This window comes from Gobius niger (genome assembly GCF_951799975.1).
Source record: "Gobius niger genome assembly, chromosome: 14".
Classification (NCBI taxonomy): domain Eukaryota; kingdom Metazoa; phylum Chordata; class Actinopteri; order Gobiiformes; family Gobiidae; genus Gobius; species Gobius niger.
The window spans coordinates 6,132,295-6,158,680 of NC_136865.1; the positions used below are offsets into that span (position 1 = coordinate 6,132,295).

Genomic DNA, 26,386 nt, shown 5'->3' on the forward strand with positions numbered 1-26,386 from the left:
TAAGTGAATCTTGAAACCTTCTATCACATTGTTACATAGAGCTCACACAATGTCGCCCGGTAATATAATTTGCATTAGCTTCTACAGGAGTTCTGTGACACCTTTTTCACCTGTTTTTGTTTTCAAAGGTGTTCATCAAGTTGTTCTGCTGACCCACATTGATAAGATCTGCCCAGCAACAGCAAAATGCACATCTTCGGTGTACAGAAGCGCCTCCGTGCGAGAAATGGTAACAGAAAGAATTTAATTCAGTCATTTAAAAATATAACACATGAACATGTGTTTCTCAGTCAGAAGAATCTACTGACAGTTGTACTGTTTGCGATTACAGATTTCTAAAACTGCAGAGCTCGTGGGCATATCTGCATCCTCTGTGGTGCCAGTGAAGAACTACTGGTGTGAGCTGGATCTGAACCTGAGCTCAGACGTACTGCTGCTCAGTGCCCTGGACCACATCCTGCAGTACACAGAGCTGCTGTTTACAGAGTCAGACACCAGCACCTCCACTGACCAGCTCTGAACACTACAGCAATCAATGTGTATCAAACACCTGTATATCCCTTACTTTAATTTTACTGAGCACAGACCTCACCTGTTCCATAAAAAAACTTTTCAAGGGGGAAAAAAATCAGCTCGAGATTCTGATGCAATTGTGTTGTGTTTCTCTTTTCTCTTTAAATAAAGTTTAAGTTTATTTATATGTGTATTTGCTTATCGAGTGTGCATAGGGTAGTGACTGGGACAGGAGGCTCACAAGCCTAATGTAATAAAAACGTAACATGTTTGAAAGGCATTAGAGATATTAATAAAAGTGGTTGTGATTTGTTCATGTGTTGAGTGGCGCTTGGCAACACTGTACCGTAAAATACTAAACAGAGTCACCTAAAGTATGTTTTCCTCAACTGGTAAAGGCAACCGATTGCTTTCTATGAGACCATTTCATTGCTTACTCGAAACTAACAATGCAGTAAATGTCTTATAATCATCCTTCTGTACTAAGCACTTCATTTATTGCCGGTAACATAAAATCTCGCGCGCGACTCTTCCATGCATTACGGTGTTGCCGGGCAGTGGGAGGGACCCGCATCCACAGTCACAGACACAATGGAGCTGCACTGACCATGTAAATACTGCAGCAGGTGCCTCGAGGAATCCTCTTTCTGTAGCATTTTTTTCCTGCCCAACTTGACATTTAGCTTAGACATCCTGCAGCTAATCGTACGCTCCGATTTTTGCACCAGCGCATGGATTGACAAATAGACATTTAGAAGGCTAGCTAGTTAGCATCAGTTGGCTAGTTGCTGCTGTCATTAGCCTTGTTTTGATTTTTCCCTCGAAATAAATAGCTTTTTTTTTGTGTTGCTTTTTCACCATGGAGTTCCCGTTTGATATCAACCAGTTATTCCCCGAGAGAATCACCATCTTGGACCACACTCTCGTTGCTGGTCGTAAATCAGCTGGAAGGTGAGATATTACCTTAGTTTCCCGAGGTTTATTGAGTCAAATGCAAATGAAACGGGATTTTATTTTAGGATTTGTTAAAAATATCGGATGGAAGTGTGTGGTTGAAGCTATATTTTCTTAAAAAAAAAAAAAAAAAAAAAATCAGATAGAAAATCCACAAAAGTTGGTGATGATTGTCAGCAAGCAGGTCCACACACAGGCAGGTGTTATTGTGGGCCAGTGCTCTTTTATAGGGACTACTCATTGATTTTCATTGTGTTTTGCTTATCAGTGAAAATGTGCAGATAGGAGAGATGTTAAAGGTTTTATTTACAGAGATATTTACCATGAGCCTGATCAAAACAAACATATATTGACATTGTGACTGCAGATTCTACCATTGAAATGTTATGCAATTGACCATATTGTTATAGGTTGCTTCCATATGGGTAATATAATGGTAGAATCCCTGTTCCAAGCCGAAAAGACAGTAGGTCCAGTAAGCTCCTACTGGTGGATTTAAGACACACCCTGGGGCCATCTGCTGTCTGGCGTGTAATTGAGTGGAAGAGGGTGTACAGGCGAGCGTTTACTGGAAGCACTTAGAAAACAGGCAGCATAATGCAACACGCACGCGCTGCTGGACAATTTCAAAAAAAAGAACATTCAATAAAATTCCGTTGATCTTTTTTCCCATAGGCCAGATCTCCAGGAGAACATCGCCACGGTGCTGGACGAACTGGGGAGAGCGTCTGCAAAGGTGAAAGTGCTATAGATCATTTCAGTGCAGGGTAGGGGAAACTCCAGCCCAAGGATCGATGATGGTGTTTTCACTCTATGGAGAGGATCAAATGCCCGACTAAAGGCATCTGACAGCGCAGACATGAGCACTCGGTGATGATGCATTTTTACGGAACATGAGCAGTGCGATTCTCTATCAGTGTTCTCAACCAGTTGCGGTAAGAGAAAGAAAAAAAAGTTTGTCCTCAGCTACACTTACACGCAAGTATGACATAGATCAGATCGATGCTTCATTTCGTTTTTTTTTCCTGGATTAAATTTTTAGATCATCATCGCTAAAACACCGAACAATAGAGCTGCCAATCCCGTCTGACTGTGGAAATTCTTTATCTTGTACTGCAAATCAAAGAAACGGAGCACATATTTCCTTAATTGTTTTGGTATAACCTTCAGGGCACACATTGTATCACTGCAGTAGCTGAGACGCAGCTTCGAGAGCCAGGAAATTCCTCACTCATTTCTGATCACTCATTACTTCTGACATTTGTGCTCAGGTTTGTGCCACCAGAGGGCAACGTGGTACAAATACCTGATTCTGGCAGGAAGAGTGAAGTATTTCAAGCATAGAGCTCCTTTTGCTTTTCCTGTGTGTCACTGACTGTTTAAATCAGCAAACCGCAAAGGTACAGCCCGCAGGTTTGAGCAACGGCTTTTAAGTTGGTTGTTTCTGCTGAATCGCTCCGATCTGTTATGTTTCAGTCACACATGTCTAAACACTAAATGGGAACCTTCAGTGTGTCTGCCAGGTTCTGGGGCAAATGGTCCGGAAGGGAATGCCGTATTTTGCAAAAGGCGTTAATGACCATAATGGCTCTGAGACACTTATTTATACAGTATCTCAGTGTATTTTTGTGTGAGGCATTTTATTCTTTGCCCACGATTCGATGAGGAATGAATACTTCCTGAACCCAGCGCTGTGTGTGAAAACCATCGTTCCTGGCGTGTTTCAGTATTCGTTTTACATAGTGCAGTCCCGTCGGCGTGGATGTAATACTGTATCGATCGGGCGGCGAAATGGAAAGTATCTTAACATTGTGAATTATTAATGTTGTGTTACCAGGCCCAGCAGCTGACGGCGCCCATAACGAGTGCTTCCAAACTGCAGAGCCAAAAGCACGAGCTGTACCTCATGAAGGATGGAGAGAGGAACGGGTAGGCCCTGCACCAAATACTGTATTGTTCAATGCGCAAAAAGACAGTGGGAATTGTTTTCTGGACATCGGTCTATCTGTCTGTAAAAGTGCCGTTGTGTAAAGTGGAAATTTCAGTCTACAAACTCACTTAAAGGAACAGGCCACCGTTTTTACATACTGAGATATGTTCTTACCTTAGCTTTGACGAGTTCTTTAGGACCTGTCTGGTCTTCCCCCGTGCCTTCAGTCACGTAAACACAGCGCAGACGGCGTTAGCATTTAGCCTCTCCCTCTCTCCTCTTTAGCTCCAAAACAGGTCAAGATAGAAGCTTCCAAGCTCTTCCACGTTTTCCCTATTTAAATATGGTTACGTGAAGTGTTACACTACAAAGTATAATTACACAAAATTAAACAATGTGGATTTTCTAAGCGGATTAAAGGGGGGACTATATTGTAAGGCGTAATAATACCAGGAGTAGTTCGAAATCCGCGCAGTAATCTTCACTTTACTGTGCGGATGCCAAATTACTCCTGGTATTATTACAAGGATCCGCGAGAGTTTCTCCGTCTTGTGTCTGCCAAGTCCTCTTTGTAGCCGCTTAGCGATAGCCCGCGATTCCACACAAATAACTTCAAATTAGCAAATGTCCATCGTCTAAAAACAGAGCGACTCATCTCTGTCTCCTCCACCCGAGCCTCTCACTCAGTTTAGTAAGTTTTGAATATCATACAAACATATAACAAATGATTTAAACTGCATTTATCTGCTTCTGCGCTGTCAAAACAGACTTCCGGGTCAAATTTATCCTTATTGCGCCAATTGAGATTACGACTTCACTTATTATTGGTCATTTTGTCCCCAGCTTTACTCAGTGTATTCTACAAAAACTAAGACATTTTGGCACTGCTCCAAGGAGGACTCATTAGCAACGGACTGCTTTCCAACTCTCTGCTTCTCACCAGGGTTGCTTGATTTTGAAGTAATCGACCGCTGTCTCCATTCTTTTCTGATTGGTTAAAAGCCTTTGCTCATTTAGTCCCACACCCTAAACCATTCCACTCAATAAAAACTGTATCTTCTTCCTTGAGGTAAGTCAGGCAGCTACAGCCAGGCTAAGGAAAGAGTGTAACCGCCTGTAGGTTTGGCCCGATCCTGGCACAGATCGCACGGCGCCCAGGCCTGAGCACAGTGCATGTAGTGTGCTCTGTATACTGCACGCTGGTACTGCTACAGTCACGCAGTCCTAGTGGGAAATAGGGTTCACTCCAGAGCATTGCACTGATTCAAACTTACTTATTGGACATGGACAGGAAGTGACATACATAGAGGTCATAGACGTCACAGAAACGGCGCTAGTTATCTGAGCCTGTTCCTACAAATGCCCTTTTGAATTTCTGCTTCCATGCTATTGAATAGTGAAGCCAGGCCCTATATTAAAGTATAGCGAGGCATGACGTTAGTTTTCATGTGCTTTCCCTATCATTAACATATTATTAGCGAATTTTTCACGTAGGGCTGACGCAACTAATCGATTAATCGACAACTAATCGATTATTGAAATAGTCGACAACTATTTTAGTAATCGATAAATCGTTTTCTGGCAAACACAGACTCAAATAGAGCAAAAATTACATGAAAATTGTAGATTTTTTGCTGAAAACGTTTTACATTTATCGTATGTAGTACGATAAATGTACTACATTTATCGTACATTGTAAATTTCATTAATATCTGTCAGTGTCTCATCCAATCAGAAATCAGAATTAACACTTAGAGCTTCTTACAAACATTCACTTTAAGCTCAAGTGGCGTCACTTTAGCTTTTTGTGGTAAAAAGTTTGAAAAAATACAATTTTCATACACCGGCGTTCATAGCCAATTGACTAATCGTAAAAATAATCGGTAGATTAATCGATTACCAAAATAATCGTTTTTTTCGCAGCTATTGTCATGTTTCCGACCTCAGCAAAAGCCGAAACTTAACTCACAAAAACATATTCACCTTTTTCCGGAGCCACGCGTGGGCGCCGCCATTAATTGTGCCCGCCCCTTTTCTCCTATCTGTTAACATGGGACTGGAGAAGTCCACATAAAATCAGTCACTACACGAAAACACCCCTCCTGGAGCCGCCACCTTAACGTGGTGGAGGGGTTTGAGCACCCGAATGATCTTGGGAGCTCTGTTGTCGGGGGCTTCGTGCCCCTGGTAGGGTCTCCCATGGCGAACAGGTCAGACAAAGAGCAGTTCAGAAGCCCCTTATGAGAGACCAACAGGCACGATTAATTGTGAGGCCGTCCTTCTGTGGACCCACCACCTGCAGGAGGAGCCAAAGGGGCTGGTGCAATGTGATTTGGGCAACTCCAACGGCTGCCCCCATGACCCGGAAACGGACAAGTGGAAGAAAATGGATGGATGGTTGGATACACGAAAACATAGCCGTTTTTCGGCCGCGCTGACAAACGTTGCAGTGTTGACATGTTGGTGCAAGTGAACATTGGACATTTTACACAAATCGACTAAACATCAGATTTGAGCGGAGAATATTTTCCCTCGTTCTCCGTTTAAATGAACGGGCTTCGCGATCGACCGGAAGTGTCTGTGCAACGGAAGTGCCGAGACAAAGCAAAAAGAGGCAAAAGTGGGCGGGGCGGAATAAGGTGAATAGAAGTCACTTGTTCCAAATGCAAACACCACTAGTATGAACAATCACAAAGAATAGTCCTGTTTAGTCCTCATTATTGTTATGTTGATTTTATGAAAGTGTGCATGTTTTGAGCCTGTCAAAGACGAGATTCTGTTGCCCTCGAGGACAGCCAATAAACTTTATCTATCTATCATCTTTTACAGGCTAATTCTCATCTAAAGTAAAATCTAAAAACTCTGGACATTCATTGATTTTCAACTAGGCTTTGCCCTAAATAAGGTCGATGGGTTGACAACAGCTGAAAACATCTGGATCGTTCATTATTTGTGATGCGCGATGGCTAACGCTAATGCTAATGCTCAGGGCTATAGGAAAAATACATTGAGCAGGCTAATGGACTCTGACATCTCGCTGTCTTGCTAACTACCTGCATAAGTTAGGGTCGAAACTAAAAACCTCTCTCCCTTGAATTGCACCTTCCCTGAAATAAAATCACAATCAATGAAAATACCATCACAATCTAGTGCCTTCTGTACTTTGTATTTACATCTGACCTGTGTTCTTGTCCCCACAGAGGCCGGGGAGCAGCGGTGGGTTTTCTCAAAGTGGGTTATAAGAAGCTGTTCCTGCTGGTAAGTCAGACCGTGTCCTTGTTTTTACTCTCCTCCCTGTTTGTTTGGTTTTCTGATAAGTGTGTGTGTGTGTGTGTGTGTGTGTGTTCCCAGGACAGACACGGCGCTCACATAGAGGCCGAGCCGCTCTGTATCCTGGACTTCTACATATCGGACAACATGCAGCGACACGGCTACGGGCTGCAGCTCTTTGACTTCATGCTGCAGGTAAAGAGGCGGCTGTATGGAGTGGTGCCAAGGTCAATGTTGGGATAGAAATGTGAAGAAGAGGGACGGTGGGGAGGCTGTGTTTTGATAGGACATTCCTGGACTAAAGAAGGCAATCACAAAAGCATCCCCAAAAAAGGTCCACTTGCCTCCTTTCCTTGTCCCGAGTGATTTGCACGTCTTGTGTCTTACTGTCACAGCTGAAATATACAGGAAGAAGAACTGGCTCGGACACGCATAGGTCACAAACCGAAATTCCAATTTGAATGGTTGTAATTATAAAAATCAATTGAATTATACCAACATTCATGCCTTAAATATTATTAAAAAACATCAACTTTATTTACTTTACTATTAAAGGGGGGGGGGGTTTATGCAAAATCAACTTTTTCAAGCTTTACATCATGTTATTATGTCATTCCCTCATTAAAACATGCCTGAAGTGCTGCCTTGGCACATTCACGTATTTTGGAGTAATCTGTAAAAACTCTGATTGGGGCCATTTTAGGGATAGGTTTGCCTGAGTCCTCCTAGGAACGCCCCCACCTCCTGGAGACGCCTCCGAGCTTTCGTCACCAGCCGAGTAACCAACCACTGCTCCTCAGCAGAACCCCCTCCCCACTGATGCCACAGACAGCGTGTGGAGGGGGCGTGTCTGAAAGGGTCAGAGGTTCTTAAAGAGACAGAGGCCTATTTCAAGACATTCACTACAGCCATTTTGAGAGAGCAATTTTACACAAGGCAGTTATTCTAATTTACTGCATTTACAGACCAACAGAAGGTTTGGTCATCATTGTAGTGTGATATAGACTGGTGCTGTGTGATTGAAAAAAGCATAATACCCCCTCTTTAATTTAGAGTTTGAAGATACTACATTTTTGGTGCCAAACATGTTCAGTTGGAGGTTTTGCTGACATTTTCTTTTGTCCATTTATTCTGGTCATTACATTTTTCACAATCAAATATCAAAATTTTGTAAAAATCCATTTCACGCTATTGAAATGTGTGTATTTGCCTAAACCTGTGATTCTCAAACTCTTCACACCATCAACTTACTCGTCAGAAACTCATTTACCCTCAGCTCGCATTTTGTATTTCTAGGTTAGGTTAGGTTAGGTTAATTTATTTATACCCGTGTGTAAATTCGTCTTGCAATTCTGAGAACTAGTCAAAACATTAAAGCACAGTATACAAAGATAAAACATCACACATATTTAAATATAAAGCTTGTAAGTGCTCCAGATACTAACAGGATTTGCCAGAATTTTTAAGCCACTGGACAGTAACAAAGATAAAAAGCCGTGTCAGGGGCAATTTGATCCCGACTTGTTCATAAAGGAAACGCTACACTTTCAAGACGAAGGGGTTCAAAGTAGTCGAAAATGCCTTTTATTCTGCTAATGTGCATGTTTTTTTCCTGTTTGGTTTGACAGCACAAACACGTGGAGCCTGTGCTGATGGCCTACGACAGACCCTCCCCCAAGTTCCTGTCCTTCCTGTCCAAGCACTACAATCTCAAACAAAGTATCCCTCAGGTACTGCCATTCAGTGTCTTATATGCTATACTCTGAGATCCGTGAAGCTCATCCCTCGACATACTTGCCCCCATCATGCCAGTGTTCAAATGAAAGAAGCCAGAATAAAGCACAACACGGGACCACATGGCTCCGTGCGGCATAAGGCAACCCAGGTTTACTTTTAGCTTTTTGTAAACCATCCAGTGAACGCTGCTGTACGCTGCCTTTAGCTTATGAAATATGTAATACCAAGCCAAGTAGTGGTGCAGTAACTCAAAAGTACAAAAGTGTTGTCGAAGATGGGAGTGCATGATTTTGTCCTGCGGGAGGCAAATGAGACGACGCTATCAGCCAATGAGGCCTCCTCCCTCCTGTGGATTCCTCCCTGATTGCTCCACTTTGGGCCGCTATATTTAGGACGGTCATAATGAGGAAGGAAATTGTGAAAATGTTGTAATTCTGTCCCATTACGGGTCTGTGGTCTTGACAAATAATGTTGTGAAATGCATGCGCGTCTTAGTTTAGCAGTTCATACATCAGTCTCCTCATACATACATCATGGGGCCTAAAAACATCCGGTGGGGTACTTCATTTTATATTCTATGATGTGAAATAATGTTGATGTAAGGAAAAGACGGTAATGAGTGAGAGACTGGGCAAATCAGGATTCTGAATTAGCCAAAAGAGCCCTCTCCAGGTAGTCGTGGGAATGACACGTTAAAACTGATTAATAAAACAAAACAAAACGGAGAATGAGCTCAGACCTGTTCGCCACAACTGCCTCTACAAATCCTGCACTGTCACTCAAAAAGGTGTTCATTCTGGTCCGAAGTGCCGTCATGCACGAGCTTAATATAGAAGGTGCAGTTACACGTAAGACCTGAGGTGGCAGTAGTGAGCATAAAATGACTAACTTGCATCTAGCCCCTTTAAAGGACTGTTTTGTGTTCCCGCTATGTCCTGACAAAATCCAGGAAAAGCAAGTAAAGCCGATCAGTAAAAGAAAAAAAGGCTAACGCGAACATGACAAATACAACTCCAGTTAGTTTGTTAGTTTATTGACGTAAAAACAAGTTAAAATATGCAAAACGTTCAAACAACAAAAAAGGGCAAAGTCCTTATAATCATAATAACTGCAGATGCGTCCAGAAGGTATCCTTGACCATCTACCTACCAATGTTTAGGTAGTGGGAGCCGAGTCTTCTTTGTGTGAAGGCTATCCTGTCTTGCTCATTGATCGGGTTGTTTAACTTCAAAGACAGGACAGGACTCGGGGACAGGTCTGGATTGATCTGAGAACATACATATATCATATACATTTTTCGTCTGGTTGAGGCGGAGAGTTTGATTTTGTCTTGTAGTTCTTTGAAAAATGTTTGTTGTGGGCTTCTTAGAATTGGTGAGATCTTTGATCACTCGTCCCATTGGAGTCTTTTGTCTTATGGCTTCATTCATGGTGTGAATGGTGTAATATGGTGCATTCTTCTGTTGGAGTTTGTGGAGAAAGTTTTTCTGTCTTGACCTTGTCGCAGTTTTAGCATCCAGGTATCCTGTTTCTGCATATATAAGATCATCACAGGTTTGTAATCTGACTCCTAGTAGCTGTTCGAGAGTTGTGGTGTAGCAGGACTCAAGTTTGTTGTTAACCTTGTTTCTGAGGAGTACATGATTGCTGCATTCAGAGCGCTCGACCAGACGCTTTACGTCGCTGTTCTTTGAAAGGAATGATATGAATTTTGTCACGTGAGCTTTTTCTTACTGGCAATGTGTGCGTTGATCTGCTCAGAGATGTTATCACTCGACACAGAAGCCCCTAGGTAAGTATATTTATTTGTGTGATTAATGGTGATGTTGTCTTTTTGAAAGGGGGTTGTGTCTTCTCCATTTGTTGTCAAGAACCGACATTTACTTGGATGAAGCTTCATCTCAAGGACATCGGCTTGAGTCTTAAGCAGTCTCAATTTGTCCTGCATACTCTCACGTGAAGCTGCGAATATCACTGTATCATCCATGAGAAGTAGAAGATGCAGCTGGCCTAACCAACTGTCTGTGCCATAAGAATGAACTGCTGTTATTGCTGAATCTATGTATGCTGTAAAAAGCTGGCATACAGTATGTTGTACGTGTTGTAAGTTACAGTATGTCATATGTTCTTGATAAGGGAACAATGTTAGAACAGAGTTTTAAAAGGGCTAGATGCAAGTTGGCCATTTTACACTCACTACTGCCACCTCAGGTCTTACTTGTAACTGCAGGTTCTATATTAAAGCAGTACTAAGTAACTCTTCCCCCTAGAGGCCATAAGCGCAACTGCAGGTGTAGTAACAAGTTACTTTTTAATTTATTAATTGTCTTGGAGAGTAAATACTGCGCTGACAGGAAAGGCGAAGGGAGAGAGGGATACAGTGCATCCAATTATACAATAGAAATATTTTTTTTCACTCAAACTTGGCTGTAAATACTGTTATAAGTGACGTTAGCCCGCAGTTAGCTTTGCCCGTTAGCATGTTAGCTTCTTCTTCGTGATTACATTAGTGTGTATTGCTTTCTCCGCACCGGGGGCAGTCAAGTTGCAAACATGGTTTTCTGGCCAGAGACACCAGGGGGAGATGAAAGACCCTCCAATCATCCCATAAACACTTGTATTACCCCCACAGGGACTACGGAAAGGATTTATGAAGGTAAATAAGTTACTTAGTACTGCTTTAAAGGGATATTTCAGGATTTTTGACATAGGGCCTCATTTCCTAGTTATCCAGAGTGTTGCTGATTTCTGGAGATTTTCTTTTTTTTTTAATTCATGCAGTTCTTATGTTTGAAGAGTCTAGTGGCGCTAGGCTAGTGCAAGGCTAGCACATTTCTACAGTATTAGCTAGCCTGCATTGAAAACAGTCTGACCTGCTCCGCAGTGCACCAGAGGCAAATCACTTATATAAGGACTGCATGAATTTTAAAAATATATATCTCCATAAATCAACAGCACTCTGGATAACTAAGAAATGACAGCCTGGCACGAGCCAGACTGATCCTCCATGTTAAGAGATACATGGGGATCTTTATATGTATTTATAAATACATAAATAAAGTCAGTCTGGCTTTTGCCAGGTTAAAGAAATGAGGCCTTATTTCAAAAATCCTGAAATATCCCTTTAAGCTTGCGCATAACGGCAATTCGGACCCGAAGTAACACCTTTATAAGTGACAGTGCAGGATTTTAGAGGCAGTTGTGGTGAACAGGTCTGAGCTCATTCTACACCTTAAAACATTGCTGGAACATGTAGGGGAGGGAAATACATAATTTTAACATTTTTAAACTCTGTATAGACCCTTTAAGTCTAAAAATATACATATATCCTACACGTATCTTTCTGGAGTATATGACATTATTACTATTGCGAACAAAAGGTTAGTGAAGCAAATTGCTGCAGTGCCAGTCTTGACCAAAGATAACAATAGGCCAGACTGATGCTGCAGACGGAAAAGCGTGCCAGCTCGTGGAAAACATCCGACCAGATGAACCAGTTCTTACGGCACACGCCAGGGCAAAAGGTGACTTTACGCTAAACCTGCTCCATTGATGAGAAGTAGGTTATTTGCTGTACGTCAAAGTCCAAATAGTAGTTAGAACATCCAATGTGGGGCAGTAGGAGCACGGCTTGTACATAGGCTGATGCCTTTTTAGATTTTTAGCTTGGGCTCAAAAATCCAGCCCAAACTGTTTACGGGCTGAGAATCTAAACAATTCAAACAGGTCCAGGAAGCCGTTAGTTTACAGAAGCAAGAAGCACACATTTCTCAGAACAAGCTCAGATAACTAGCGGCGTTGCTGTGAATCATGTGGAGTCACCCACATTGTCTGGTGTTCGAACAAAGTGTGATACTATTTTATCATTAGCATAAAATTAATATTAGCCTTTAGCTTTAAGGCTACAACACTCATATTTATAAACGCAGAAGTCTCCTCCAGTCCTTGCAATGTATGTCCAGTTTTTAACATAAGTGATTCGCCCGGTTAAATATTATTTTTTTTATTGTAGGCAGTCATGGCTAACTCCCCATAGGAATAAAACAAGAAAAGGAAACAGTTGTTTGTTAGCCAAGGAAGTTAGCATCATGTTACAATCCAACATAATACATAAGGCCTATTGTTGTGCCAAGAAGGGCTTCCAGTACACATCCATCATGTGATCCGAGGCACCATAGCTGTCAATGTAAACTATGCACAAGTAAATGCTGACTTGAAATCTGCTGTAGGGACATGCTCACACTTGCACTAATCCTCTCATTTCCATTCAGGTCAACAACTTTGTGGTTTTTGAGGGATTCTTCCTCGACAAGTCAGGTAACATTTTCTTCTGTTTCACTGGAGGACAGATTTGTTCACAATTCTCCACAAAAGACAACACATGAACAAATATAGAACTTTTTGTATTCACGTCTCAAGCTAAATCACGCATAGTAGTTAAAATCCTGACAGTTTCCAATCCTCCAGCACCACAAACACATTAAAGCAACATTCAGTGATGTGTACCATTTCATTGGTGGACGTTCTGCATGTAGCATTTCCACACGTTTCATGTTTTGTATGTTATGTACAAGTGGGACGCCTCCATCTTTCTTTTTTGAGGTCATATCTATCTCTGCTGTCGTCTGTCACGCACTCAGGCACGCACTCTGCTCCTCTGACGGATCAGGGGATGTACGGCTATTTGTAAGGACACACTTCTGTTCTCATCCTACCGCCCCTTGTTTTTAGACGGCCATTTTAGACACTGCATCTCCCTCACCGATCATTACAGTATCCACAGGCTTTGAATTAGGTGTGCCACTGCCTCTCAGCCCTTGTCAGTGTTCATAATGATATTGATGATGATGGCAATGTTAAGGTTTAAGATTAAAATACACATTATTTTGCATGCTGCCCATGTAAGTTTAACGGAATATGTGCAGCAGTTCACTTTACAGCACGGTAATAGCATGATAATGGGAAATGACAAATAACATGGGAATTATAATGATTACATGACAGAATGCAGTCAAGTCATTACAATAATATTCCTTGCAAACAACAAAATATCCGCCATTGGGACCCAAACCATGTAGACTAGACATGCACAGATCCAGCTTTCTGTATTTCTTTCTTTTTTTTGTACAATATATAGTAGATCTTTATTTTATATAGCGCCTTTCACAGACATGGTCACAAAGCGCTTTACATGAGACAATTGTACATTCACTCCATACTCGGTGGTGGTAAACTACGTTTGTAACTTCAGTTTCCCCTGGGGGAGACTGTCAGAGGCGCTTTCGCGACTACACACGTCTGCGCCAATGGTCCCTCTGACCACCACCATACATTCACTCACATCATTCATCCTGGCCTATTGTACATGTTTTTAGTGGTAGGGGAAAACGGAGTACCCGGAGGAAACCTACGCAGACACGGGGAGAACATGCAAACTCCACACAGAAAGGCCCCGTCTAGGTGGGAATCGAACCCGGAACCTTCTAGCTGTGAAAAACCGCTGCGCTACCGTGCAGCTCAATATATGATTTCAGCTATACTTATGAGTCATATCAATTATTTTTAATTTGATACCATGAGACCTCCTCAATAGGCTTGTTATTTGTCATCTAGGACAGTGGTTCATAACCATTTTTCTTTGAAGCCCCCTCTGCGCCTGATGTAATCAGGCCAATAAGCCTTTATTTCAAATAAATGTTCATGTGCCTGTACTCCTTTCTCAGTCACATATGCTGATTTTAATCAATACATTTGCTTAACTAACATCACTTATGATCTGACCAGACAAAGCTCTGTGTCTGCGTCGCTTTCACCCAATCAGAGCTTCTGTTGACATAGCATTAGCAATGCTGTTTCTGTGTGGAGTTTGCATGTTCTCCCCTTGTCTGCGTAGGTTTCCTTTGGGTACTCTGGCTTCCCCTACCACTAAAACATGTACAATTGATTCCCCTCTGGGGCCAGGATTCCCCTGAAAAAGAGATTCTTAATCTCAGTGGGACTTTCCTGGTTAAATAAAGGTAAATAAATATACATTTGTGGGGTGTCAAACTAATTTAGCAACTGAATTCTAAAGGTTGAGATCGTTTAAAGGAGGTTTGGCATATCCATAACCGATACCCGTTTTATCGATACCCACTCAAGCATTTTTTCTTGAATAGGCATCGATGTCCGAGACGGTCTATGTCTTTCCACTTTACTTCATGGTCATATTAATAACCTCTGTAAATTACCAGAAAACCTTGCCAGTATTATCTTGGTATTAAAATGTTAATTCAGTCCGATCACCATGTTATTACTGTGCTGCACGTTAAAAAGGCACTGTTTCAAATGTACAGTATAAGTTGGCTACACACAGCATTTTTTTTGTTGGAAGTTAAAAATGGCAAAAGTTCTAAACTAACACTTTGTAGATGACTGCATGGCTGCATGTGGACTGTTCATTGTAGTTTTAATTGCTTAATAATGACATATGCTGCTATTTATTGATGTTGTTTTGTAAACTGGTCTCACTGTGGGATGTGCTCCACAGCGGCACAGTTGAGAAAGACTCCCCAAAGAAGGGCAGAAGGAGAGATCAAGCCATATTCACTAATGGAGAGAGAAGGTAAATATTTTGTGTAAAAAGAATGTCAACTTCATCAGAATTATCTAAATAATGACAAATAACTGTCAAATGATTAAAACAGCCCTTTATTCACTTACTCGCTGATTAACCCGCTGGTGTGATCAATCTACTGATTTACAGTACTTTGTTTCCTGTGCTGCTTTGCAAAATAAGGACATTTCAATTAGGGCTGCTCGATTATTGAAAAAATAATAATCACGATTATTTTTGCCATAATTGAAATCACGATTATTCAAACGATTATTTGATGCCTTTAAAAAAATCCATCAAAAAAGTGACAAAAATCCATCAAAAAAAAGACAAAAATCCATCAAAAAAAAAGACAAAAATCCAGCAAAAAAAGACAAAAATCCATCAAAAAAAAAGACAAAAATCCAGCAAAAAAGTGACAAAAATCCATCAAAAAAAAGACAAAAATCCATCAAAAAAAAGACAAAAATCCAGCAAAAAAGTGACAAAAATCCATCAAAAAAAAGACAAAAATCCAGCAAAAAAGTGACAAAAATCCATCAAAAAAAAGACAAAAATCCAGCAAAAAAGTGACAAAAATCCATCAAAAAAAAGACAAAAATTCAGCAAAAAAAGACAAAAATCCATCAAAAAAGTGACAAAAATCCATCAAAAAAAAGACAAAAATCCATCAAAAAAAAAGACAAAAATCCAGCAAAAAAAGACAAAAATCCATCAAAAAAAAAGACAAAAATCCATCAAAAAAAAGACAAAAATCCAGCAAAAAAGTGACAAAAATCCATAAAAAAAAAGACAAAAATTCAGCAAAAAAAGACAAAAATCCATCAAAAAAGTGACAAAAATCCAGCAAAAAAAGACAAAAATCCAGCAAAAAAGTGACAAAAATCCAGCAAAAAAGTGACAAAAATCCAGCAAAAAAAGACAAAAATCCAGCAAAAAAAGACAAAAATCCATCAAAAAAGTGACAAAAATCCAGCAAAAAAAAGACAAAAATCCAGCAAAAAAGTGACAAAAATCCATCAAAAAAAAGACAAAAATCCAGCACAAAAGTGACAAAAATCCAGCAAAAAAAAGACAAAAATCCAGCAAAAAAAGACAAAAATCCATCAAAAAAGTGACAAAAATCCAGCAAAAAAAGACAAAAATCCAGCAAAAAAAGACAAAAATCCAGCAAAAAAGTGACAAAAATCCAGCAAAAAAGTGACAAAAATCCACCAAAAAAAGACAAAAATCCAGCAAAAAAAAGATAAAAATCCTGCAAAAAAGTGACAAAAATCCAAAAATTAAAAATTAGAAAAAAAAATAAAAATTGAAAAAAAATTGAAAAAATTTGAAAAAAAAAATTATAATCGATTTTTTGCGATGATGCTAATTTTGTAATCGTTTACTGTTGTAATCGAAATCGTAATCGAATTTCGATTAATTGCACAGCCCTAATTTCAATACACCTGAAACATAATCCATTTGGCGCATTTCTATATATAAATTCTGTTCTGTTCTGCGCAAACTGAATTTGGTGGTGGAAACGTGACCACTGTCATAACAATGTTTCTAAAGCGAGGATTACACTGTGTGTGTCTATTAGTTCCTGTATTATCACATCATTGGACTTGTAATTGTGTGTTATACCTTGAGATATTTTGGCTGCACTCTGTCGCCATCTCCAGAAGTGTCAAGTTAATATAACAGAAGAAGTGGAGATTTTAGAATCTGAATTCGGGGTGATACGGTTAGTGTACCATATTGTGTTATATGAAACAGTTGCCTTAACAAACAACAACAATAATAAGTTTGATGCCTCATATCTTGTTTAATTTTGCCTAATGCAAACATATGGATAATCCACAAACCTGGCGGTTGTTTCCATAATGAAATTTGGCCTGTGATCCCATTCTCCGTACAGCTGCTGTGTGTGAAAGCTCTTTAATAAAAAAGTGCTGACATTCTTGCTGGCCCCGCCTTGTGTGCAGTGGTGCGTCAGGAGCAGAGGGTCCCTCCCTGGCCGTTTGCCTCTCCTCAGTCACCCCAGCGGTGGGTATCCTCCCCGTACTCCCAGTCTCCCAGTTCCTCCCCCAGCAGGGCTCCCCGAGGCGGGCCGCCGGGAGGATTCAGCCCCCAGTCCCCTCTGCTGGAGCACTGCAGGACCAGGCGCACCAGGTGAGACACAGAGACGCAGGAGTGAAATGTTCAGACGACTTTACGCACAGTCTGGTCCCAAGTCCCATTTTAACATTCTCTCCCATTCATTTTAGTGTGAAGTTAGTCAAAAGTTAACCTATCAAAGAGGACTAAGAAAATATGTATTTAGATTCTGTTGTGCAATATTTCTGATGATGTGTCCAGTGTAACATTCATTTTAAAGCAATATTTCAGGATTTTTGACATAGGGCTTCATTTCCTAGTTATTCAGACTGTTGTTGATTTCAGGAGATTTTTATTTTTTTTAATTCATGCAGTTCTTATATTTGAAGAGTTTCGTGGTGCCAGGCTAGTGCTAGGCTAGTGCATGTCTATGGTAACTAGTAGCCTACATTAAAAACAGTCTGTCACACTCCACAGTGCACCTGAGGCAAATCACTTAAAACACCAGGGTAACGATATATATGTCTGTCGATAGAATAATTATAACCATTTTGCATTTAAAATAACTTATATTTGAGCAGCATCAGCTTTGTGGTTGTATAAGCTACGCTGTGGCAGAGTGATCTGCTGGAAAGTAGTCCCTCAAAATGCGGTAATTCATGTGATGCAAGGTCAGTTTTATTCCAAAAATTATTCAGTCAACACAGACATTTATATGATTAGTCTGGTGTTATAAGCGATTTGTCTCAGGTGCACTGTTTTTAATGCAGGCTACTAGTTACCATAGACATGCACTAGCCTAGCACTAGCCTAGCACTAGCCTAGCACTAGCCTAGCACTAGCCTAGCACTAGCCTAGCACCACTAAACTCTTCAAATATAAGGACTGCATGAATTTAAAAAAAAAATATATATCTCCAGAAATCTTCAACACTCTGGATAACTAGGAAATGAGGCCGTATGTCAAAAATCCTGAAATATCCCGTTAAGCTCTGTAAATTGCATAGCCTTTAGCTATTATGCAAATGCTTGCTGCTAATTGCTGCATCAAATAAAACGGCTAAACGTTGCTACACTTTGCAATGGGAGCTTGATTAGCTTATGAAAACTCATGTTTTCTGATGAGGCTTTGCTCTCATGTAGTCAGTGCCAGGACTTAGTATTCATAGTCAGTGGCTTTTGGCGGCTAGCGCTAACTCCCTCCATTGAAAACGCATTAGCGCTAATGTTCCAGCCTTTAGAAAACAGATGAACTGTTTACAAACACTGAAAGGAAATCTTATATTGGCTGAAGTCTTCTTTCTGGCTGACATTTTTTTTCCAACACAGCTTAAAAAACAAGACATGGCCCGTTACAGTAACAAAAATCGGATGTTTGATTTATTGAGGCAGAAAACTCTAAAGCATAAAATACATATTTTAGCTATCTGTCATTCATTGAACAAAGTTGATATGACAAGCTTAAGAAAGACCCAAAATGGCTTACAAATGTTGTTAAACTTTCGCAATGGTGCAGATGGTTATCGAATATCGCCATGTTTGTCCCTTATATTGTGCATCTCCTATGGAAATAATATCAGCTTGTCCTTGGTCCATATACCTCACTGTGCTGTCTCCTCTCTTCCCTTGCTCATCCATTTCCCTCCTTTGTTTTCATTAAAAACATTTGTTTCCATCGTCTTGACTTCACACAACAGTTCCCCTAGCAGATCTCAGCTGGGCTTCCACTGACGGACCGGGACTTTCTAAAAACGCTCCCATGCTTTGATAAAACCGCCCGCTGGGAGTCCACAGGAGGGGAGGGGGGGGCTGTTCGGTTGTCAGGGACGATGCTCGGACTCATTTGCGGAGAGCATGATGTGCTCCAGAGGCCTTTTTCTCGGACCCTTGTAGTTTTCTGTTCAGTGTCGAGGATGTGATGACTGTCCTACCTGCCTGCCTTTTCTAGAAGCCATTAAAGTGTGAAAATCGACACGCCGGAGTTCGACTTTTGTTATTGTGTTAGCTTTAAAAAAGGGGGTGTATGCTGCTTTACTTTGACTTTCGAAACAAATCCTAGTTCCCTTTAGAAAAGCTTTGTATAGTTGTATACAGCTGCACAGCGAAGGGGAGTGGGTGGGAGGAGCTTAGGGTTAGTTAGCTCGAATAACCAGGAAGTGAAACTACCTGATGTTTGATTTCAGCTGTTTTACTTCCCTCTATCTCACATTTTCTAACCAACAAAGCTCTTTAGCTAATCAGTGATTATTAACAAAATGATCAACAAATTATGCAAATATTAGATTTTCGTGAGACTTGGTCATAGAGCGCAACAGTCCCACTCACATCCATTGACTTTTTGAACTGCTTTTAAAACTTCTCGGTTCTTAAAGTTTTAGATGAATCTTCTATTTAAAATTTTGTGATTTAGCATGTAGATGACTAGCTGGTATCGTGAATTTTTCCAAAAAGTCAATGGATCACAAATGAATGGGATTTTTACTTCCGGCACCCACCAGAGAACCGGAAGTGGGCCGAACTGTTTAGCTCTATGTCACCGTGGGAATACATGGAATACGATGGGACTGACCGGACTGGAACGAGCCCAGCAGCCAATATCTGTTTGTAAATCCTCTGCAGTGGTCACCAATTACACGAGGGCCAAACAGAAACGATGAGGAAACTTTCCCAAATGAATACTGAATATTGATAGAATGGAAAACTTTTTTACAAATCAGTTTTGTTTCCACTTAAACTTCATTTCAATACATTTAACAATCTCTTAACATACACTGGAGCATGTTCATTATCATTTCTGACCAAAAGCAGGGAACAAACCACTATGGCCTGATGTGGGCCTGATTTAGCCCGCGGGCCGCTTATTGTAGATCTGTCCCTGTTTGTAGACAGACTTTGTGCACGTGTCTCCAACTAACAATCTGTCTTGCTGTTGGTGCAATGAGCAAAATGTATCCTAATAAACTTGATATAGTAAAATGTCATAATACTGTATGCATCCATCAATGTATATGTAGGGGTACAATGTCGAGGAGTAGCGTCTCTACTCCGAGCTTCCTACCCTTATCTCCTGGGGAACACGATATTAACCCAGGCCTCCATTTCATTACCCACTGCATTTTTTTTATTTATTTTTTTTTTAGTTATTTCTGTTGCTTTTTCCTCGTTTTCTTGTGTTGTCCTCTTGATTTGCCCTCTCTTGTGTTTGGTTCATCCCTCCCTCCCTCCCTCGCTCTCTCATGGAGCTGCAGTGCACAGGGGCTGGTGGCCAGGAGCAGCCTGTACAGCCGGCACCTGGACCAGAGGAGTGCGAGTCTGCTGGAGTGGCCCTCGCCAGGTACTGCACGCCGACCAAAAATCTCACGAACTTGCAGTAATCGTGGAAGTAGCTTGGTAGAATTACTTTGCTTTTGTTCCTGTGTATGATTAAAGTGAGCTGAACTGATCGCGTCCCCCCCTGCAGGTCTGAGGTCTCCGTGGGCGCAGCCGCCTGGATCAGCGGCCTCGCCCTCATTCGACTGTGCTCATACTTCACAAAACAGGTCTGAACTCTTGCTACCATTGCGTAGATCTGAGGGATCAGCTTATCAGATTGTGACGAGAGTTGGCTGGCTGTGCGCCTCAGACAAAATCCTAACTGTAGATCACCGTGTAACCAGTGTAACCATGACCGACAGCGCATGCAGGTTTAGACCAAATAATTGGGAACAGCTGAAGATACTCTTAGAATGCCTGGCAAACGGTTTACCTGCAGAAAAAGCATTAAAAGTCATTAAATTATGCCAAAATCAAGGCCCCAAGAGTCATTTAACAGCATTCAATTCAATTGTATTGAATCTGGCATTAAACTTAAAGCTTATTAAATATATATATATATATATATATTAGAGACAGAGCTCACAACAGACATCACTTAACACTTTTTCTACAGCATACTTTTGTCAAAAACACACAAAAAAATTGTTTTAAAACAAATTAGATGCTGTTCTAACTGAAATTCAAATTTACTTTTGAATATCAGCATTTCCTCTGTTTGATTGAATGTTTACAAATCTTACCAAATGAAACATGCTGAAATTTGTTGCATTTGTGGCATTACAAATGTTGTATTTAGGCATTAAAAAGCTCAAAATCTGACTTGGTATTGTCTTGAAAAGAGAAAGTTTCGGTAATACTTGGTGCTCAAATGATTAAAAGCAGGTATCGAAAAAAACAATATGATTTCTTGAGAGACCAAGTTTTGCTGATCCAGGAACAGCATTTAAAAAAAGTTACTCGGTTGTTTCACCACATATAAATGATACAAATTTAAAAGAAATAGTATTTTATGGACTAAATTAACATTATGTGTTGTCTGGTTAAAAGTATCGTTCCGATATCAAAAGTATTGTTAAAGTCCCGGTATTGACAAAAAATATAACAGCTCAGCCCCAATGTTTAGCTTACTTTGATCTCTGTGTTAGGGTTGCCAGATCCTATGGCTAATGCTATGGAGGGAGCTTAGGTGACATCTGGTTTTCATAGTCCCTCTGGGATTAATACAACCGTTAATGCACCGGGTCGAAGTCACCAATACACACTAATGGAATCACAAAGAAGAAGCTAACGGGCAAAGCTAACTGCGGGCTTGCGCCACTTTAAACAGTATTTACAACCAAGTTTGAGTGACAAAAATGATCTCTATTGTGTAATTGGATGTACAATAGCCCTCCCTTTGTCTACTATTTACTCGAACGGGCAATTAATGAGTCATTAATTGAAAACGCAACATGCTACGACGCCTGCAGAGTGACTTCGTTGTACTTGAAAACACATGTACACATTTAGTTTTCCTATTTTTTTCCCAGGGTCACCTCTTTACCGCCCCTACTTGCTCCAACGACCTCTGCCCAACACCAAGCCTCCGTGAGCAGCTCCGACTCTGGCACCCCCAGCTCTGAGGAGGACACCGGCCCGGAGCGGTGTCCATTACCAGGCGGGGCACGAGCCGACCAGGACAAGCCTGCATCGGGGACCGGGCACGGGGGCTGGACGTGGACAGTGGGACAGAACATCTACACGGCCCAGTGGGTCAAACACAAGCAGCAGTACAGGAGCACGCGGCCATGGTGAGACAAAGACACGAGCGTCACCAGAAAATGATTCATGAAGACGTTTGATGAGCCAAATATGCTTCTACAAGGCACTTCTTTGTGGAGTGAGATTCATGATAAGCTAAAGAAATATGCACTAAATGTAACATACAGATAAAAGTTGAGCTAAACTGGGTGGCCTGCTGGATACACTGTTATTGTACAAAGTTTTTAAACATTCTCTGCATTTTTCATTCAACAGATTGTATTTATGAGAGAAATAAATATTTTTTTAACGCGCAGGGCATGGATTTTGTTTTGCCTTTCTTGCTGTGGATATTGTTGTTATGAATCACAGAAGAAGCAATAAGTGGGTAATGAAGGAGTAAAATGTAACAAAGTGGTTCTTTTGGGAGACACCAGACGCTCGGCCAGAATCACACTGAAGACGGATTAAAACGTCACCTCTTTTTTGCAAAATCTAGTCAAGCGGGTTTACTTTGAAAGCACGTGGAGCGTGTGCTTGAGTTACTTTGAAGGACACGTACGTGTTAGAGTGGTTTCTCTACACTTTATTTGAGTAATGTTATTCTTTAAGCTACACCGCGTAACATTTCCCCCAATAAACAGAATAAAATCCAAGCATTTGTCATATTTTTATAATTGAAAAATCCTGAAAAATTACCAAACAAACATGTGGTTTCTGTGAGCGGCTCACCTCTCCTCAGACCTGACCCTAACTTTGCTAAGTGCGGGGTGTCCCCAGCTAGTATCCATGGAGATGTGGACTAAAGGCAGCCAAAGATGAGTTTTTTTTTAAATACTGCACATTAGGTCCTCATTAAAATCCATTTTGATTACCCACTGCAACAAATGGTAAATGGTCTCAACTTATATAGCGCTTTTCCACCTACATTAGGCACTCAAAGCGCTTTACAGCAAGGATCCACTCACCCATTCATACTCTCATTCATACACCAATGAACGCAGACACTGGGGGCAATGTGGGTGAAGTGTCTTGCCCAAGGACACAACAACAATGTGCACTTTCAGGAGGTGGGATTCGAACCCCTGACCTTCCGAGAGACGACCCTCTCTACCATCTGTGCCACTGTCGCCCAATAGCATTTCTGTGTCTAATTGGTCATTGGGGCAGATTTTGAATCCATAAAAACTTGTGTAAAACAAATTGTAATTCTTCCCTATTTGACAAAAGATTCACGTTCACTTAAGAAAAAAAAAAAAAAAATGATTGAGTTTCTTGTAAGTTATCTTCAGAATGATTCGGTTGTTTCTTTGGAAAGGTTCGCACATAAGACTAAAGTGGTAAAGATGAACCACATCTGCTCGTCGATGGATGAATTATGCAGTAATGCCGGCTACGAATCTCGTATAACAGATTCCTTATGGTCAGAAAATCATCAGTGCTTTGTATAACGGAGCGCGTCATCATGGCTCCTCTGTGCTCCTGCTTGACAAAATGTACCTGTCAACATCACTGCATATTCACTGTTATGCAAAACAGCAGCAAGCTCGGTGCATTCTCAACAGAGAACAGCCAAAGATGGATGGCAAGGGTAGAAAACGTACTCTTGAACTGTAAAACACAATCAATTGTACAGAGGTCGGTAAGTTCTTGAACACAATTGCCTAATAATCTGATTCTAAATTGAGCATTCGAACCATGATGCCACTAAAAGCCAAAATACTTGTGATTAAATTAGACTTAAAGCCACACCGCGTAACATTTCACCCACTAAATGGATAAAAAACACAAGCATCTGAATGCAGTGTTGCCTTACATACAAGATGACCAAGGCACTTTAAAAAGCCATAATCATGTATAATATTCATCCTTTCAATAAATGCATTTCTCTTTTTGTGTTGTTGTTTTTACGTAAATCTCAAGGGTCCTTGTACTGTTGATTTCACGCTCTGAATACATTAGTCTTTGGATACAAAAATGAAACGCCTTCCAGCGCTCATTCATATCTCAAGGTCGAAAACGGCTCATTCTCTCGGCAGAAAGAAAAGCATCTTTACCCTGCCCTGTGCCGACTTGTTTCTAAGCGCTTTTCAGAATCCGAACGCAGAATCACCTCAGGAACATCTTGCCTTTCAGTGTTCAAATATTTGCCGATGCCGCTGGAACTGTACTTGTTTTTTTTTTTTTTTTGCTTTCGGCGGCCGCTTGCTCTGTGGTTGCATCTCTGTATCCCGGCAACCTGTGAGTGGGCGGGGTCAGTTGGCCTCCGAGGACCCCCTGATATACACACACACACTCCTCTGTCTTCCTACATCCGCTGCCAGGCTTAACCACTGTCATTAAGTCTACGAAACCGCTACGAGCAAAAAAAACATGAGAGCACTGACCGTTAGATCTGAATGGAGGAGCAGCCGCGGCCCAAGTACTTCAGTAAAAGTACAGATGATCCTGATAAATACAAGCAAAAGTTGTTTGGTTGAATTATTACTTCAAAAACATGAAACTGATTTTTTTGTGTAAGTATTACACAAACATGACATTCCCAGACTGGAAGAGGGGTTCAAAACCTAGATGATAGTAATGGACTAAGTAAGGGTGGGTTCCCCGCACAGCGTCCAGCACAGGCTAACTGAGCTCATTCATGCTAGCAATTTGTCTGTTTTTTTTTACAATTGTGAGAGGACGATGTAGCACGTGTGAAGACAAACACATGGTGATAAGAATGACAAGTCTGTGTTAAAAAATGGTCTTAAAGACAAAAAAAGTTTTAAAAAAAATGTTTCAGTGGAAAGTCCATTACAGCAAAGGAACTTCCGGAGCCTGCTGCCATTTCCTGTTAGGCTTCAGTGGCTAATAGCGATGCTGTGTTCATGTTTTTCACAGTATTGTTCTTTTGCAGACATATGTGGTGGCTGCTGCTGTAAATCGCCAAATGTCAGTGTCATTTGGCCCAATTGCACACTGACTGGTGATTGATACAGCATATTGCATATGATTGCGTCCCATATTGCATATGATTGCGACCCATAGGTCCCATCATTCCTGTGTGGAGGAATCAAAATTCCCCTATTTTGAGTGACTTGGGTCACGTGAAAAAGGCGCTATACAAATACGAAAAAAGGTCACATGCCCAAATGTTTGGTTGTAGCGCCTTAAGCAATCATTACAGCACATTCTTAATAAGCTGCAATGTCAAAAGATCCAGTGTTGCATTCATTTTTGGGAGAGTGTGACCACTGCACAAAGATTTCTCCAGCACATCTCAGAGACTCTCAATAGGGTTAAGATCTGGACTCTGTGGTGGCCAATCCATCTCAGGCTCCTTGAACCACTCTTTTATAATATTAGCCCGATGAATCCTCGCACTGTCGTCTTGGAATATGCCCGTGTCATCAGGGAAGAGCACATCCACTGATGGAACAACCTGGTCATTCAGGATGTTCAGTTCTCATTCTTTGGACACGTTGCTCAACCTAGACCTGACCAACTGTAGCAACCCCAGATCAGAACAGTTAGTTACATCCAGGTGGCGGCTTGATTTTGGTCAGTGCAAGATTCTATTCCATATGGTGACCCCAGGTGTGCGCCGCTCAGTCGTTATGTGGTGAGATTTAATAAGCAATTGTAGTGTTATTTTTGCAGAGAAGTAAAAACAAAAAAACAAAGCAGTTGCATGATGTAAAATTGTTGTATTTGTGTTTTGGTTTCCAAGACCAATAGGGGCAACAGTTGCAGATAGTAGAGCGGGTCATCTTGTCGGACGGTCGGTGGTTCAAGTCCCGGTGCACACAGTCATTGTGTCCTTCACCCTATGAATGTGCCTAATATTAGTAGAAAAGCGCTCTATGAAAATGACCATTTATTTACCAGTTGCCAATATAATCAGAAAGCTGAATGAGCCCGTCACTGGGATTGCAAAGTCCTATGACCAGCTTAGAATGGACAACCCCAGCACCTGTCTCCAATCAAGTCCTCATTAGTGCGAGTGCAGCTGCAGTTCCGTCACTCATGTGTGTGTGTGCGTTCTTGTACTTATGACATTGTGAGGACCAGTTTGAGTTTCTAACCAACAGAGCGAGGACATTTGGGTGGTCCTCACTTGTTTTGAAGGACTGTTGAGGGTCAAGATGCGGTTTTAAGTTTAGGGTTAGAATTGGGTTTAGATTAGGGTTAGTATTAAGACTACGGTTAGGGTAATACATCATGTCTATGAGTGTCCTCTCTAAGATAGAAGTGCAAGATTCTGTGTAT

At 41.0% G+C, this 26,386-nt stretch overlaps 1 protein-coding gene across 2 annotated transcripts; it reads left to right on the forward strand.

Annotated features, from left to right (window-relative positions):
- Positions 1-1,080: 1,080 nt before the first annotated feature.
- On the forward strand, positions 1,081-22,374 carry atat1 (alpha tubulin acetyltransferase 1). 2 transcript variants are annotated; one of them, XM_079571298.1, is made up of 13 exons: positions 1,081-1,464; positions 2,143-2,203; positions 3,305-3,396; positions 6,598-6,655; positions 6,749-6,862; positions 8,296-8,397; positions 12,676-12,721; positions 13,045-13,090; positions 14,934-15,008; positions 16,970-17,156; positions 20,329-20,414; positions 20,541-20,619; positions 21,925-22,171. In XM_079571298.1, exons 1-13 carry the CDS (start codon positions 1,373-1,375, stop codon positions 22,015-22,017), a joined length of 1,131 nt encoding a protein of 376 aa, XP_079427424.1. In that variant the 5' UTR covers positions 1,081-1,372; the 3' UTR covers positions 22,018-22,171. The 2 variants fall into 2 exon arrangements, with proteins under 2 accessions (XP_079427424.1, XP_079427423.1); XM_079571297.1 differs by lacking the exon at positions 13,045-13,090 and having other exon boundaries at positions 21,925-22,374.
- Positions 22,375-26,386: the final 4,012 nt, after the last annotated feature.